Here is a 14,839-nt window from a genome sequence, read left to right as displayed (position 1 = left end):
TTAATTTAATCTACTTTAACCCTTTACTTCCATGTATTGTGGAGTTAGACACAGGACTTGGGACCGTTACATGATATGACACTGTTCATATTAATTTGTTTTCTAACTACTACATGAGTTTGATACACATTACTCTATAAATATGATCAGTACTGAAATTATCCAACGCAGATATGCTGAAGGCCTAGATATGAGAAAGAGTACAGGTACTTTATATAAGATCACACTGCATATGTACTTCTTTGTGTACTTCTTTGGTGTGTGAAGCACACACACAACAATATGCTAAATTAGAGATATATTGTAAATAGATGAATAGAGAGATAGAAAAATAGATAACTAGATGTAAAGAGAGATAGATAGATAGATAGATAGATAGATAGATAGATAGATAGATAGATAGATAGATAGATAATTAGTTAACTTAATCAGTTCTGATTCAATCTAGTAAGTTTACAGAAGATGTTAAACTAAATATATATATATATATATATATATATATATATATATATCAACGTATTGCTTACAAAAAGAATTTATGTTATCTGTAATGACTGCAGAATTTACAATACCTCCCTCTACTGTAAAGTGGGGGCTAAGCATATAACTTACATAAAAGATGAATGATCCTTTATAAGCTGTGTACATCCTGGATGCCCTTGTATCCACATGAGACAACAAGACTAACCTTTGCCTCTTTTAAATCTATGAGACGGAGGCAGTCTACTACAGCATGATATCAAGCTGTAAGAGTAAAATAGAAAATTGTATTGACTCTGTGAGCTCTGGACGTCTTATCCGGGAAGTCGTAGCATATGGACCTAGAAAGTCAATAATATTCATTGTAATAAGCTTCAACAGAGGATTCCACCACCTGCAGGGAATCCCACATACTTAAAACATGCTCAACCCTTGCCAGCAGCAAATAATAACACAAGAGACAAACTCTGCTGGTATTTTAATGATATGGTTATTTTTTTTAGAATCAATAGATTTCTCTAAAATTACCATTTTTATCATGAGTTGTGATAGCCCCTTCCAGAAATACATTGCGCCAACATTTCTATTGAAGCTGAAGGTTGGGCTTCTACAACAAAGTAATGGTTGGGTCCTCCATGGTATACACATTGGCATTTTGCCTCTTTCCTTGGCTGGACATTGGAGTACAGTCAAGAAAATTGTACATCTTGAAAGTATAGAAAACTCCATATTGACCATATAGTATTTGGAACATGTGCTAATAAAAGTGTGATCAGATGTTCGCTGCTAAACAGAAGTCACCATATCTGTCAGCATCCATACGATATCATTTCTATCATTCCTTACCTTGGTTATCAGAAAAGTGAGTGGAGCCGACAAAGAACTTGGAAAGCAGAGGAAGGAAGAAAGAAACCCTCACTAACAGAGTTCTCCCATCACAGGGCTCCATGTCTCTTCTCTGCTCCAGCTTCCCGACTCTCCTCTGCAGAGTTAACAAACCAATACAATTCCAGTGGAAGGATCCGCGGGGGCGTGGTGAATACTAGAGGTAATAAAAGCGAAGATCAGAACAGATGTCTTTGTGCAAAATCGCAGTACACTCCTATTTTCCGAAACCCGATTGGAAAGCCTGCCTTACCCTCCTTGGGAAGAACTGTAAGTTACTATCGTTTATGTGCATAAAGCTTCATAAGAACACACACACACAGATAAAATCCAGGATCATCGGTCATGAATTGTTCTTGCATAAGACTACAGGTAGAAGTGATCACACCAACAACTGTCATTAAAGTTACAGTCTACCTAGTCCCTAGGCGCTCCATGGGTTGACAGGTTGGGGTCCAATGTGGGTTGTGAAGGTGAGGAGAGCTTTTCAAGTGTAAGCTCTGCAGCTCAAAGATGCCCAGCTGATGCCCGACGCACTGTGGCTCATCTAGACGCCCATAGGCTCTGCCTGGCACCTGGGTCGGGTGTTCTATGAGATGATCAGCTTCATTGTGTGATAGGACAGTTGAGTGGAGTCGGTGGCCCCTGAACTGGTGTGAGGTCTGGTGTGGCCAGTAATGGCTTGTCTTGTGCCAAGTGTCAATCCCAGCGCAGCATGGTCTTGAAGGAAGTCCAGAGTGCAGAGGAGATGGCCATTCCAGCAGAGTCAAGCCTGGGAACACAATGTGCTGCTGAGGATCGCCTTTATGGTGCTATGTGCTGGAGAGGAGCCTGGCTGAGTGCACAAGCGGTGTGAGGTATTGGCTGAGGATAGGCAAACTGTGCATGATGCATGAGCCTGGGCTCGGAGGATGAGTGATGCTGCTGCTACTATTGCTACTACTGCTGACCCCCCAGTCCTCAGTCACTGGTCCCGCACCAAGTCCCTGCCTGTGCCTGAGCTTGGGGCTGCAGGTGGAAAGTTTGACAGCTCCTGGCAGGACACTCCCTTCACATGACAGAGCCCCCATCCCCCTCCACCCATCAGCAGCACATCTCCCTTCTTCCTCCCAAATCCTCCAGCAAAGTCAGTGGCAGGGAAATTCCATCTCTCTCTCTGTCTCTGCTCTGCTCACTCCGGGGAATCAGTCCTCAAGGTTGCAGACAGGACATCTCACATTCCAGGCATGGAGCCCCCCTCTGTAGGAGAAAGCCGGCCCCAGATATAATCAACTTGACAAGTGGCTCCGCACTGCTGCCATTAGGACGGGGTGCCCTTTAAGCCCCGGCTGCGCCCGTTAACGCGTTCACTGCCGCCTCTCCTTCATTCCTCTCTGGAGCATCAGCGGCAGGAAGGTGATCCTCGGCGGCGGGATGGTTAATGCAGCGGGAGGCTCCGCAGGCAGCAGCGAGGGACCAAGAGGAGGCTGCAGGGGGGAAGCCAACCGATCCGATGTCCGAATCCAGAGCACAGGATGGATAACCAGGGATGATCTGATGTCTGACTCCAAAGGAAGGCGAGGATAGCCAGGTACAGGCAGGATCTGATGTCTGATTCCAGAACAGGGGATGGCTAGCCAGGGAGGATTGGTGTCTGATTCCAAAGGAGGGCAAGGATAGCCAGGGGGGATTGATGTCAGATTCCAAAAGAGGGCAAGGATAGCCAGGGAGGATCTGATGTCTGACTCCAAAGGAGGGCGAGGATAGCCAGTTACAGGCAGGATCTGATGTCTGAATCCGGAGAAGGGGAAGGATAGCCAGGGAGGATCTGATGTCTGACTCCAAAGGAGGGCAAGAATAGCCAGTTACAGGCAAGATCTGATGTCTGCAGCAAGAGCAGAGAACGGATAGCCAAGCACAAAGATGATCAGATGTCTGAATCCAGAAGAGGGAAAGGATAGCCAGGTACACACAGGATCTGATGGCTAAGTCCAGTGGAGTGGAAGGATAGCCAGGTACAGGGAGGATCTGACGTCTGAAACCAGAGGAGGGGAAGGATAGCCAGGTACAGGGACAGTCTGGTGTTTGAATGCAGAAGAGGGGAAGGATAGCCAGGCACAAGGAGGCTCTGGGGTTGCAGGTCTCAGGCTAGCTGTGTTGAGCGCAGCAAAGCAGCGTTGCCGGAGGTTGACATGCGTTGGAGCCGAGGCTGGGAATAGCAGCGGCTGTCTGCTCAGGCTGCATAGGTTCAAATGCATAGAAAAAGCTGAATTCACTTAACCACTACTGCCAGGGATCGCAGAGCACGGCGGAGAGAGGGGGAGCTTCTTTTAAAGGTGTAGACCCCCCAAATATCCTCTGGATGCTGTGCGATGGGATGCAGGTTCTTCTCTCTATTCCGAATGATTTCATGTAGTGTGGATATTGGCTCCCGGCTCATGGGAATAGATACATTACTTGAATCAAGAAGTGGATGACACACTAAGTAGGTTATTATAAACATCCATTTTACAGATATTTTATATATATATATATATATATATATATATATATATATATATATAAAAAAGCCTTGCAGCACTACAAGTCACAGCATCCTATGCAAACTGAAGCCTAAGCCAGCATAAATGAAATGTAAAATACTGGAATCCACAAACTACAGAAGTGGATGACATAGTAAGTGGGCTATTATATGCATCTATTTTGTAGAGAGTGCACATGTATATTACTTGTATTTATATAGCATCAACAATTTACAAAGCACTTTACATATTGTACATTCACATCAGTCCCTATTCTCATGGGGCTTACAATCTGAGTTCCCTATCTCACATACAATATACACATATTAGGGTCAGTTAACCTGCCAGCATGTCTTTGTACTATGGGAGGAAAACAGAGCACACAAGCTCCATGCAGATAGTATCCAGGTTTGGATTCAAAAGTAGGATCTTAAGCTGGCCATAGACGGTTCAATTCTCATCCAGTTCAGCAGGGACCAGCCAAAATTCGAACCATCTATGGACAGGCTGATGGGTCAATTGTTGTACAAGCGGTCTATCAGATTTTTCATGTGATTATTGCCAGTGGCTATAGCCACTAGCAATAATAACTGTCTTCTCCTGGTAGGGACAGCTTCCCCCTGTGGTCCCCTTTTCACCGCTGGGAGAACACAATAGGAGGGATTTGCTAAAACTGGAGCACTCAAAATCTGATGCAGCTCTGCATAGTGACCAATCAGCTTCCAACTTCAGCTTGTTCAATTAAGCATTGACAACGAAACCTGAAAGCTGATTGGTTACTATGCAGAGCTTCATCAGATTTTACACTCTCCAGTTATAGTAAATAAACCACAATGGTGCCACAGGAAGGATTCCCCCATCAACACTGATGTTGATGAGGAAATCGAGTGATTTTCTTTCCTGCAATCCGTGGTTCACATAATCTATGGCCGGCTTCAATGTTGCAAGGCACGTGGGCCAAACACTAAGCTATATTTCAGTTTGGCAAAAAGGTTTTCAAAAGCTTTACAGTACTATAAGTTCCAGCATCCTATTTAATGGGTTAGTTCACGTTTTCAGAAAAAAATTAAAAGGTGAACTAAAACTCAACCCACCCCCCCAACTGTAATTACCTCTGTGGGTAATGAGCTGTCACTGCCCATGCAGCCAGTGTAGCCGTCTGGGGATTCGCAGTGCCCACTTTTCTCCCTCTTCTCTGTGTAACGCTTCTTGGACAGATCAGTGCTATGCACTGTGTGGGCACTGACCAATTGGAATCGCTCTGATCCATCTCAGAAGTGCTGCAAAACGAATGGGGAGAGAAGCAGGGATTTCAGATTCCCAAACCGCTACAATGGCTGCATGGGCACTGACAGCTCATCACCCATTGAGGTAAGTACAGTAAGGACTTGAATGGGTGGCGATGGTGTAGGGTGTTAGTTTACCTTTTATTTTTTTTTCTGAAATGATAAGCTAAAGCCTAATTCAAAATCAATGACACTTGTAAAATGTGGGCATAGACAAGCTACCATACTTCAGTTACAGTGTTACTAAACCCTGTACCCTGCATTCACTATATCTGATCTCCCACAGGACACACAACATGGAAGTGCAATTATTTTAGTCAATACAAACTGTTAAATACCTTTTCTCATCAGCAGTGCCTAGTAGAGCACTGGTTAAAGCTTGTAGGAGGAGTTCTCATTCAGCTGTAGGAGGATGTAGGTTCCCTGACCTCTGGACAGTGCTGATTGGCCCTGTGCTGATCACATGCACTCTCCCAAGAAAAAAAAAACCTCTCTAGTAATACACACCAAACTGAGCATGTGCAGAATGACTCCACACATTATGTCTTATCAGGAGATAAGAGGGGGATACTGGAAGACAGGATCAAACAGCATTTTTACACAATGCAGAGGATTAACCTCTTAGGTTCCACAGTGAGTATAACAAGCATATACAGACTGATTTTACTGTTGTGGGTTTAGTAACACTTTAAGAAGTCTAGGACATAGTAATCAGGTTATTATAAACAACTATTTTATAGATATTGCATATATATATATATATATATATATATATATATATCACCAACAATTTACATAGCTCTTTACATAATGTACAATGTGTAATTTTGTTTTTTTACTTTATTACTTTAATTCAGCCTGAACTCTCCTGTCAGCATGAATATCCTGGAATGAAACTTGTAGTTCCAGCTGTAGCAGAGATATCACAGGAGTTTGCTCACTCTGTACCTCCTCCATTCCGAAAAGGCCTTGTATTTTTTTCAATGTTATGTGAATGGAGGAGGTGCAACTGAATGTCATAACAGCTCTTCCTGAAATCACAAAACTCACGGAATTCTGTGAAAAGAATGCAAGGCCTTTTCAGGGGAGAGGAGGTGCTAAGAGAGAGTCATCCAATGATAGCTGTACTACAGCCAGAACTACAAGTCTCAATGCCATCTGCTTGGCACCGACAGAGAAGACTTTAAGATAAAGCTTAATCCAAAATGAATAAAGTCCTAAATAACTTGTAGTGTCATAGAAAAATGCATATGAACAGGGATAAAAAAGGAGCTGTTATTTATTTTAAAATAAAGGTAACCTAAACTGAATAACAAAAAGCACTGCATATAATAAACAAAAAAATGAAAAAGAAAAAAGCACACTATTTAGACCTTTTTATCCTTTGTGGTATATCAACATGCTAATCTCCTTGCAGTCACTGCCTGCCACACGCAAATGAAAAAACTGCTGCACAGCATTTCTCAGGGTGCGATTTCTGATGGTGACTACAGCAGACCCATACTTATGTAGTGTGCATCCATGTGCATAGTAGTCTCCATTGGAAAAGCATGTGAAGGGGTGCCAGTCACTTGTAGTCTCCACTAGGAAAGCATGTTACAGGGTGGCAGCAGTTTCTAGCCTCTATTCGGGAACATGTGACAGGATGACAATGCAGGAACACAACTGGCAGGCAGGGATAGGCTGTTGTCACTCTGTAACAGGAATTGTCTGATAAAGGACATTCAATGGCAGGATCACCAAGTATTCATTTAGGCTAGGTTCACATAGATGCGGTGTGATTTTCCTGCCAGTTTCAATGCGATTTCAAATAGTATTTGTTCAGTGATTTAGGTGCGACTCTGATGCGATTTGGCAGCATTATCAGTCAGTCTCTCTCTCTGTCACTCTCCTGACATGGACCAGGAATAGAGATAAGGAACAGAGCAAAGACTTGCAGAAAACATATTGGATTCGTGTTATCTTAGAACAGATGCAATAAGTGATTTCCATTCAAGTCTACAAATTGTACCGCACTGCACTAAACTCACACAGGACCCTGCATTAAAACTGCATTAGAATCACATTGGATATATGTGAATCACCTCTATAGAAACTCTTTTTATTTCACTTGTCATACGATTCCATGAGTTCTGAAATGCATCAGATATCACATCAATGTGAACTAGGGCTTAATGAAAGCTGCAGATTTAAAAATATTAAATATAACTTTTTAAATTGCATGACTGTGAATTTTTTTTATGATTATACAGAATGAATTGTTAACTATACTTAATCAGCCTATGAACAGATATCTCAACCACCGCTGATGTACTGGAAACGTTTCCGTATACTTCTTATACTGCGGAATGTCCTAGATTAGATGAAAGGTATAAATATTGCTGAGCATCAATGAGAGTCTGATAGTGTCATTTAGCAGAAACGTTCTCAGTACATAGCATTTTCAGTTGACTTGGACAGTCCCCTGATTCGCTTTAATGTATATATACATATAATTAGTAATACATTCAAATGCAAATTACCACATCAGGGTGATAAAAAGCTTTTCAAATCTATGATCCTCTCAGTTGAGAAAAAAAATGTAGTTGGCATTGGACCAGCCTTTCTCAGCGTTTTTGACATAGTAGAGCCCTTAGGTCGCACAGGCACTGAGACCCATAGACCATGAATAGGTCATGTGTTTATGCAGCTGGAGCCTCAATTTGCTGTGAGCAGAAAGCCCGTTTATGTGTATGGAAATAAAGTGGCTGCTCATCCTAATTTGACAAGAGAGCTGATAAGTGGCCCCAAATCCAAGCAGCATGTATTTGTTTGTGGTGGTTCATCTGCACTCACACGCCTATCCTATTAGGATGAGCTGATGTGTTTGTGCAGCCACTCTGCCCCCATACACTTACATTGTTTGCCTGCACTGCAGCACCTGACAGCTCAAGCCATGAAAACACATCCATGGTCTATGGACTTCAGTACCCATATGAATGAAGCCTAGGGATGAGAAAGGCTGGTATAGTGCCAGCTCCACATTTTTTGAATTTTGAATTCTTAGAATTCTCTAAGATGAGATCATACACATGAAAAATTCACAGTCTGAGGGCCTCAGCACCCATGTGAATGAGGCCTTAAAATAGCTTTCAGGTCTCAGGCAACTCCTATTAATAATTACTATATCTACAGCTCATTGTACAATGGTGTGAAGAATAAGCTGAGATATAAGAATATATAAAAGAATAAAGAATGTGGCATACTTAGCGTGTTTGACACCTAGGGCTGCACTATAACACATTATTTTCAGTAATAACAACGAAATTAAATGAACAGTTAATAATTGCCAGAGAAGAAATACACACAGTGAAACAGATAGTGTTTTATATTATGTATGCTAAATGGAGAAGATCCTTTTATTGATAACAAGTGGAAAAGTGTCACCTTATGTTAGTGGTCATTGTAGTGCCTCCTCATCTTAGTGGCAATTGAAATGTTCGCATCAAATGGTGGTCAGTGAAGAGGAGCCCCTTATATTGGTGGTCAGTGAAGAAAGTCCCCTTATATTGGTGGTCAGTGAAGAAAGTCCCCTTATATTGGTGGTCAGTGAAGAGAAGCCCCCTTATATTGGTGGTCAGTGAAGAGAAGCCCCCTTATATTTGTGGTCAGTGAAGAAAATCCCCTTATATTGGTGGTCAGTGAAGAGAATCCCCCTTATATTGGTGGTTATTGAAGAGGAGCCCCCTTATATTGGTAGTCAGTGGGAGAAGAGCTCTCATAAATTGATGCGCAATGGGTGAAGGGTCTATTACACTGGTGATCAAAGGAAAGAATGTTCCCTACATTTGTGGTCAGTGGCCCCTTACAGATAACAAAAAAGATAATTTGGTTACTTATCTGTAAGACAGAGATTGCTCATTGTTAAAGGAACTGCTAGCAACTTCTGGAAGAACCCTAAGGTTCCAAGGAGCCCTGGTTGAGAATGGTTGCATCAGACACTGATCAAAAAAAGAGTGAACATTCCATCTTTAATGGGTAGACACCAGGGGCGGACTGACAACTCATGGGGCCCCTGGGCAATAGGGGATCATGGGGCCCCTGTGTCCTTGCCCAAACTAAAAAAAGCCTATGAAAAAGGTACCAGGGGCATCTCATGGGGGACAACTCATGGGGTCCCCCGGGCAAAAGGGGATCCTGGTGCCCCTGTGTCCTTGCCCAAACTCAAAAAAGCCTATGAAAAAGGTACCAGGGGCATCGCATAGGGCCCCCTACTGACCCCGGGCCCTCGGGCAGTGCCCGAGTTTCCAAATGGTCAGTCCGCCCCTGGCAGACACCCTACTTATGTAAGAAAAAAAAAGGAAATGTGTAGGTGAAAGGCCACATAATGTATTGCTTTCCCATGACACCCTCTGTGTACACATTGCTGCATCTTTGACAGCATCTAAACCCTCTACACTGAGATGACCTTAGCATTTCTCGGGTTAGTTCATGAGATCAGAATGGATACCGTTGTGCTTATTGGAGATCTTCTTTCATATTTATATAATTTTAATGTGATTAACAAGAGTGTAGGTTCTGCACATTTTCTAAAACATGTGCACTTGTGTTTCCTACTTATTTTACTCTTTCCTGCTATGTATACATAATCTGCTGTGCCTGGTACTGTGTTCTACAAGTAACAGGTGCTAATCTTCTAGTCTTGTGTTGTAAATTTCTCCAGCACCACAGGCAGCATGTCCACAGAGTGCAGTATAAATCAGCCTTCTGTGCTGTCCATGGTGCTGAAATTACTATTGCACTAAAACTGCACTAAATGACTATACTGTGTAACAGCCATTATTCAGCAAAGTGTCTGAAGAAAGAATCGTATCTGCTGCCTACAGCAACCAATCAAATTGTCCCAGTTATTGTGTAAAGCTGCATTATTACTAAAAGGATGAATCTGAATGGTTCTAACAGGCAACAGCTCAGAAGTTATCCACAATGCCTTTTTATGTATAAATATAACTATTTGTTATATTTGATCAGTTGCTATATTTTATATTCTTTATATAATATTGTTTTATTATAAATGTTCAGTACATCCAAATGTGATATTTATTTTTGTGACTTAAATGTGATATTTATTTGTGTGAATTCTGAAAATTAAAATCCCCTTATGTTTTCCTCTGTTTGTTAGGGAGTTTCTAATTGGAATACCTAATTTTTATATTAGGGATAAGCTTATTGTTTGACCCAAACCCAGCCTGTTTGAGTTTCTATGAATCACCACTTGATATAATTGGCCATTTCACCTTCCCAAATAGTTGCCTGCCAGAAGGTAAGCAAAGCATCTGAGTATCTCATGCAACATCATTAACTGAATATGGTCAGGAGATACACAAATATTGCAATGAAAATGCTAAAAAAAGGAAAAACATAAACACAAAAAATACCAAATGAAATAAACTATTCTAAATATCCTTCCCCAGTACCCTCTAAATAAACAAAAAAGTAGATTTTATTCAAGTAAAATTTGTGTAACCTCCCTAGCGGTCTGATTATGTCAGTATTTCTGTGCTCAAAGCGGTACATTTTTTTGCAAGGAAATATGTTGTTTTTTTATTGTAGGCCTATAATTTTTAGGAATAACTCACTGAAATCTGTCTGAACAAGAGTCTAGTAAACATCCTGGGTATGTTAAAATTTGAAACACGAAATCATAAACTATAATTGAATAATTAATCATAAAAAAAATATAATAATAATACATTTAATTCAATAATATAATCAAACTAAAAACACTGAAATTTGAAATATAGCACCAAGTTCGCACATCACTGAGCAAAGTCGCAAAATCGTTTTCAGTGTCTGATGATGAATTTTCCCACAAATCATTATTACTCAATTCTGCAAGTAGTTCTGATTTACTATCGCTGTTCTCTAGCTGGTCTAAAACCACTTTTGACCTAAAGGGACGCTTTTTGGACGCCATGGACTATTCTCAGTTTCCAGACAGAAAGAACAGTAAAAATGCAGGCAGGACAATGGACAAAGCACTCGGGACAAAATGTATGAAATGCTTTAATACAGTAATGTTTTACTATGTGATTTTAGTGTATTTAGTGAATGTCACTTTTTCACATTTTTAAACTTCCCGCCGTTCCGTTTCCGTACGTCCCGACGTTGCAGGGAACGGAACCCAGAAGACAGATGCCGGCATCGGCCGGAGGACATTGCCGGGGACACTGCACGAGGGACATCGCAGGAGCGCAGGACAAGGTAAGAGAAGAGATCCCGGAGCAATGCTGCAAGGTATTCCCGAGTGTAGCTCGGGGTTACCGCTTGTGGTGCTGAAACTTTACCCCGAGCTACACTCGGGAATACCGCCAGGGAGGTTAAGCTGCTTAATGAGCTAAACTCAACTGTTCAATGGCAAAATTGGCATTTTGCTGAAATCGCCCTGCTCATTCCTAGGCATTATTGCTAAATTATCAGTCATCATATCCTTTATGTCATGTTGTTAGGTTGGAATATTATATTTTAAGTTAATAAACTTTATATTTATTGATTTGTAATCAATTTAAAAAGGTTCTAAAGTCACAAGGTGACCAAGGTTAATGCATTACCAGAATTAAGTTAAAAAAAACCTGTCACTAAATGTTTGCTCCCCCCTAACCTAAATACTTACCTGTGTCCAGTATCGATTCAGTGTTGTGCCAGTCTTCAGCAGTGCTGTTCTTTTACCCTGGTCTCACAGAACAGATTGATAGCATTCGGGAGCCATTGACTCCTGCTGCTGTCAATCAAATCCAGTGAGGAGGGAGCCAGGGCGGGACAGAGCCACAGTGTGTGTATTTATGGATTGGGAGCGAGCCTGCAGATCTCCCTCTATAAAAGCAGAAGAGGTGGAGCCAAGAGTGCTGGTAAGGGACCTTAGAAGAGGAGTTTTTTGGACCATTATGTGCAATATCAGTGCACAAAGCAGGTAAGTATAACATCTTTTTTTGGGTAAAAAGGGAAGCCTTTAGAATCACTTTACAAGAGAAGTGTGGGTTTTTAAAAAAAAAATCAATCATACTCACCTAAGTGGCTGCTGCATAAATCTTATGCTGCATCTGTCCACCCTGACCTCTCTACAGAGAACTGAGCAGTAGAACAGCATGAATTGCTCAGTTCTCAGTCTTAAGTGAGTGCATGCTGGTAACTATCAGTCACCGGCTCTCTGCTCTTCCCCTCCAGCACTCACTGGAACTCTGAACTGTGGAGGGGATGGAGCAGCTGTTAGTGGCTCACTGAGAGACTGAGCCAGCTGCTGGTCCAAACATCTAGGTGGATCCAGATATTAAAGTTGGGATCTCTCCAGAGTCTGGACAGTCACAGTGACATCAGCTGGCTGCAAGCTTTAGCCTGCTAATGGCTAAATATGGGTCACAGGAATGGAGAATGAAGTGCACTTCTGTGATCCCCAGGAGGAGTAGGGCCAAATGAGCTTTGGCCCTACTTCTCCTTTAATTTATCAACCTTTTTAAGGGTCAGCACCACCCAAAGCTGAAATCTCAGCTGCCATGAGCGAGTTGTTCAGTTTTTGATTTTCTACATTTCTCAGGGAATTCAGTGCTGAGATCTTTCTATTGTGGTGTATTTTCTCTCTCCTATAAGGATATAATGAAACCATGAAACACTTGGCTTACATTTCACCAGTTTAAATACTAGACTTGAATATAAAGATTCTCTTAGTCATCCGGATTAAACAGGTATAGCAGCCTAATACAGGAATTGGATGCCAAGGTGAAAATTAGAGCCACATGTTTGTACTTTGGTTATTGTAGGACATGAGGGTTCTGGGTGCAGGTGGTGAGATTATATACTTTGGCCAAAATGCAAAATAATAACTCATGATTTCTGTGTTTTTGGGATTACTGTTTATGCCTTCCAGCCCACCTGCATAATGAGCAGTACAGGTGGGTGTAATAGGCTGTGTTCAAGAACAGAGGGAATCATAATTAAATATGCCTTTTGTATTTTGAATGTTTGCTGTAGCTAGTAAGGTGGTCATTTAAAAAAGTTGATCAAAAATGCAAGAGGCGCCTTTTTTAATAGTAATTTTGATGCCTGTCAGGAAGTTTGGCGTGGATGGAGGAATCAGATATTTCTAGTTCAATACATGGGCTGGACGAGAAAAATCTATACATCTATGATAAGCCTTACAAATGAATTTCTGAGGACTGCAGGGAGAATAAATACACCAGGCTTATTGCCCAAGCTACTATCTGAACCTGTTTTTTTTGCAATTTGCAAAGTATCAGTGTACTTAAAATATTTTATAGAAAAAGAACATTGATATGTTATAATTAAAATTTAATGGATGGAATCAATGTTATTACACAGTACTGAAAAAGTGAGAAACCGTTTCAACACACTTGAAGTTGTATCTACCCGAGAACTTGCATGATGAAAGTGGAAGTTTTTTTTAGAAATATCGGTATATGCAGAACATTATGTATATAACATTACGGCAAACTTCTCATGGTCACCAAAAAATATATATAGATTCATTTAATCTACGCTAAACAACTTGTTGAATTTACATCTATGCTAAAAAAAATAGGTGAACTTACGAGTTACATTTCACAAAGAAAGTAATAATATTAATAACATATATAGTCATATATTTAAAGTGGACCTTTCATTAGTGTAAAACTAGCAAACTGGCAGCACAAATAGAAGGAAGACACCTAGAGCTCCTGCAGTGAGTTTCCTATACGTTGCAGAGTCCTGGCAGCCACAAAACCAAGGGCCATTCCTTTCCACTCCTCTCTGCTGGTCAATGAGGCTGTCCATCACAATAAGGCCTCATTCACACAGGTGTACTTAAGGATTTACATGATTGTGTCATCTTTGAGCCAGCATTCCAGTACAGAAAGTAAATGCTGACCCTGGATGATGCCTTAACAAAGATGTCTGTATCCTTCTGAAGATGTATATATAGGCATTTTCTGGAGGAGTACTATAAACTCTGCAAGGGGTAATAAATTCTGGGAGCATTACACTTCACATACTACTAAACATACATACACTAAAAAAAAATATCAATTGTTAACCCTACAATAATATTGCAGTGCAATGCAATAATGCTAGAGAGGAGAAATAGATGGTAAAGGATGAAGAAAGGTTGATTTTGAAGAATTGTCTAGTCTAGATAATCTCCCTGATTGATAAAAGTGATATTAAACCTTCATATTCTGTAATATAATTTTATACTAATATACTCTAGTAATGTAATAAATAAAATATAATATAATTATAATTAAAATATAATTATATGATAATAATTATATACTATAATATACCAAACTAAAAATTCGCCAGTACATTAATTAGTTCATATATTTGCCCACCACTTACATGTTTGCCATCAGTTTCATGGCGGTGGCTCCAGATCCCTAAGTGCAGCTTCCACAAACTTTCTGTTGGGGAGAGTGCAGATGATGTCACAACAGACCATCTATTGGCTTTGAAAAGGGAAGAGGTAGGTGTAGGGGAGTGGCTTGCCATACTAAGACTTCGGGGCTGTGTGTTTGTGTTGACACACACACCTACCAGCTGGGACTGCATGCATAATAAAATAATGGACTAAAAGCAATTACACATTGTACAGTGGATGTTGCAATGCAATACATATAGGCAACAAGGCTTTTCTAGGGGATCATTTCCACAATCTGA

At 40.9% G+C, this 14,839-nt stretch overlaps 1 protein-coding gene across 2 annotated transcripts in view; it reads right to left on the bottom strand.

The window, feature by feature from the left end:
- The window catches only part of EPHA6 (EPH receptor A6), a 1,004,780-nt gene extending 1,001,197 nt beyond the window's left edge, over positions 1 to 3,583 (bottom strand). For both annotated transcript variants that reach the window (XM_089682939.1, XM_089682940.1), the window contains exon 1: positions 1,327 to 3,583. In XM_089682939.1, coding sequence (XP_089539065.1) covers positions 1,327 to 1,429 — 103 coding nt within the window. In that variant the 5' untranslated portion in view covers positions 1,430 to 3,583. The remainder of the gene's footprint in view (positions 1 to 1,326) is intronic.
- Between the last annotated feature and the right edge of the window lie 11,256 nt (positions 3,584 to 14,839).

This window comes from Staurois parvus, unplaced genomic scaffold (genome assembly GCF_062004578.1).
Source record: "Staurois parvus isolate SC_StPar_1 unplaced genomic scaffold, SC_StPar_1.0 ptg000299l, whole genome shotgun sequence".
NCBI lineage: Eukaryota > Metazoa > Chordata > Amphibia > Anura > Ranidae > Staurois > Staurois parvus.
This window is presented reverse-complemented; position numbering and strand designations above follow the sequence as displayed.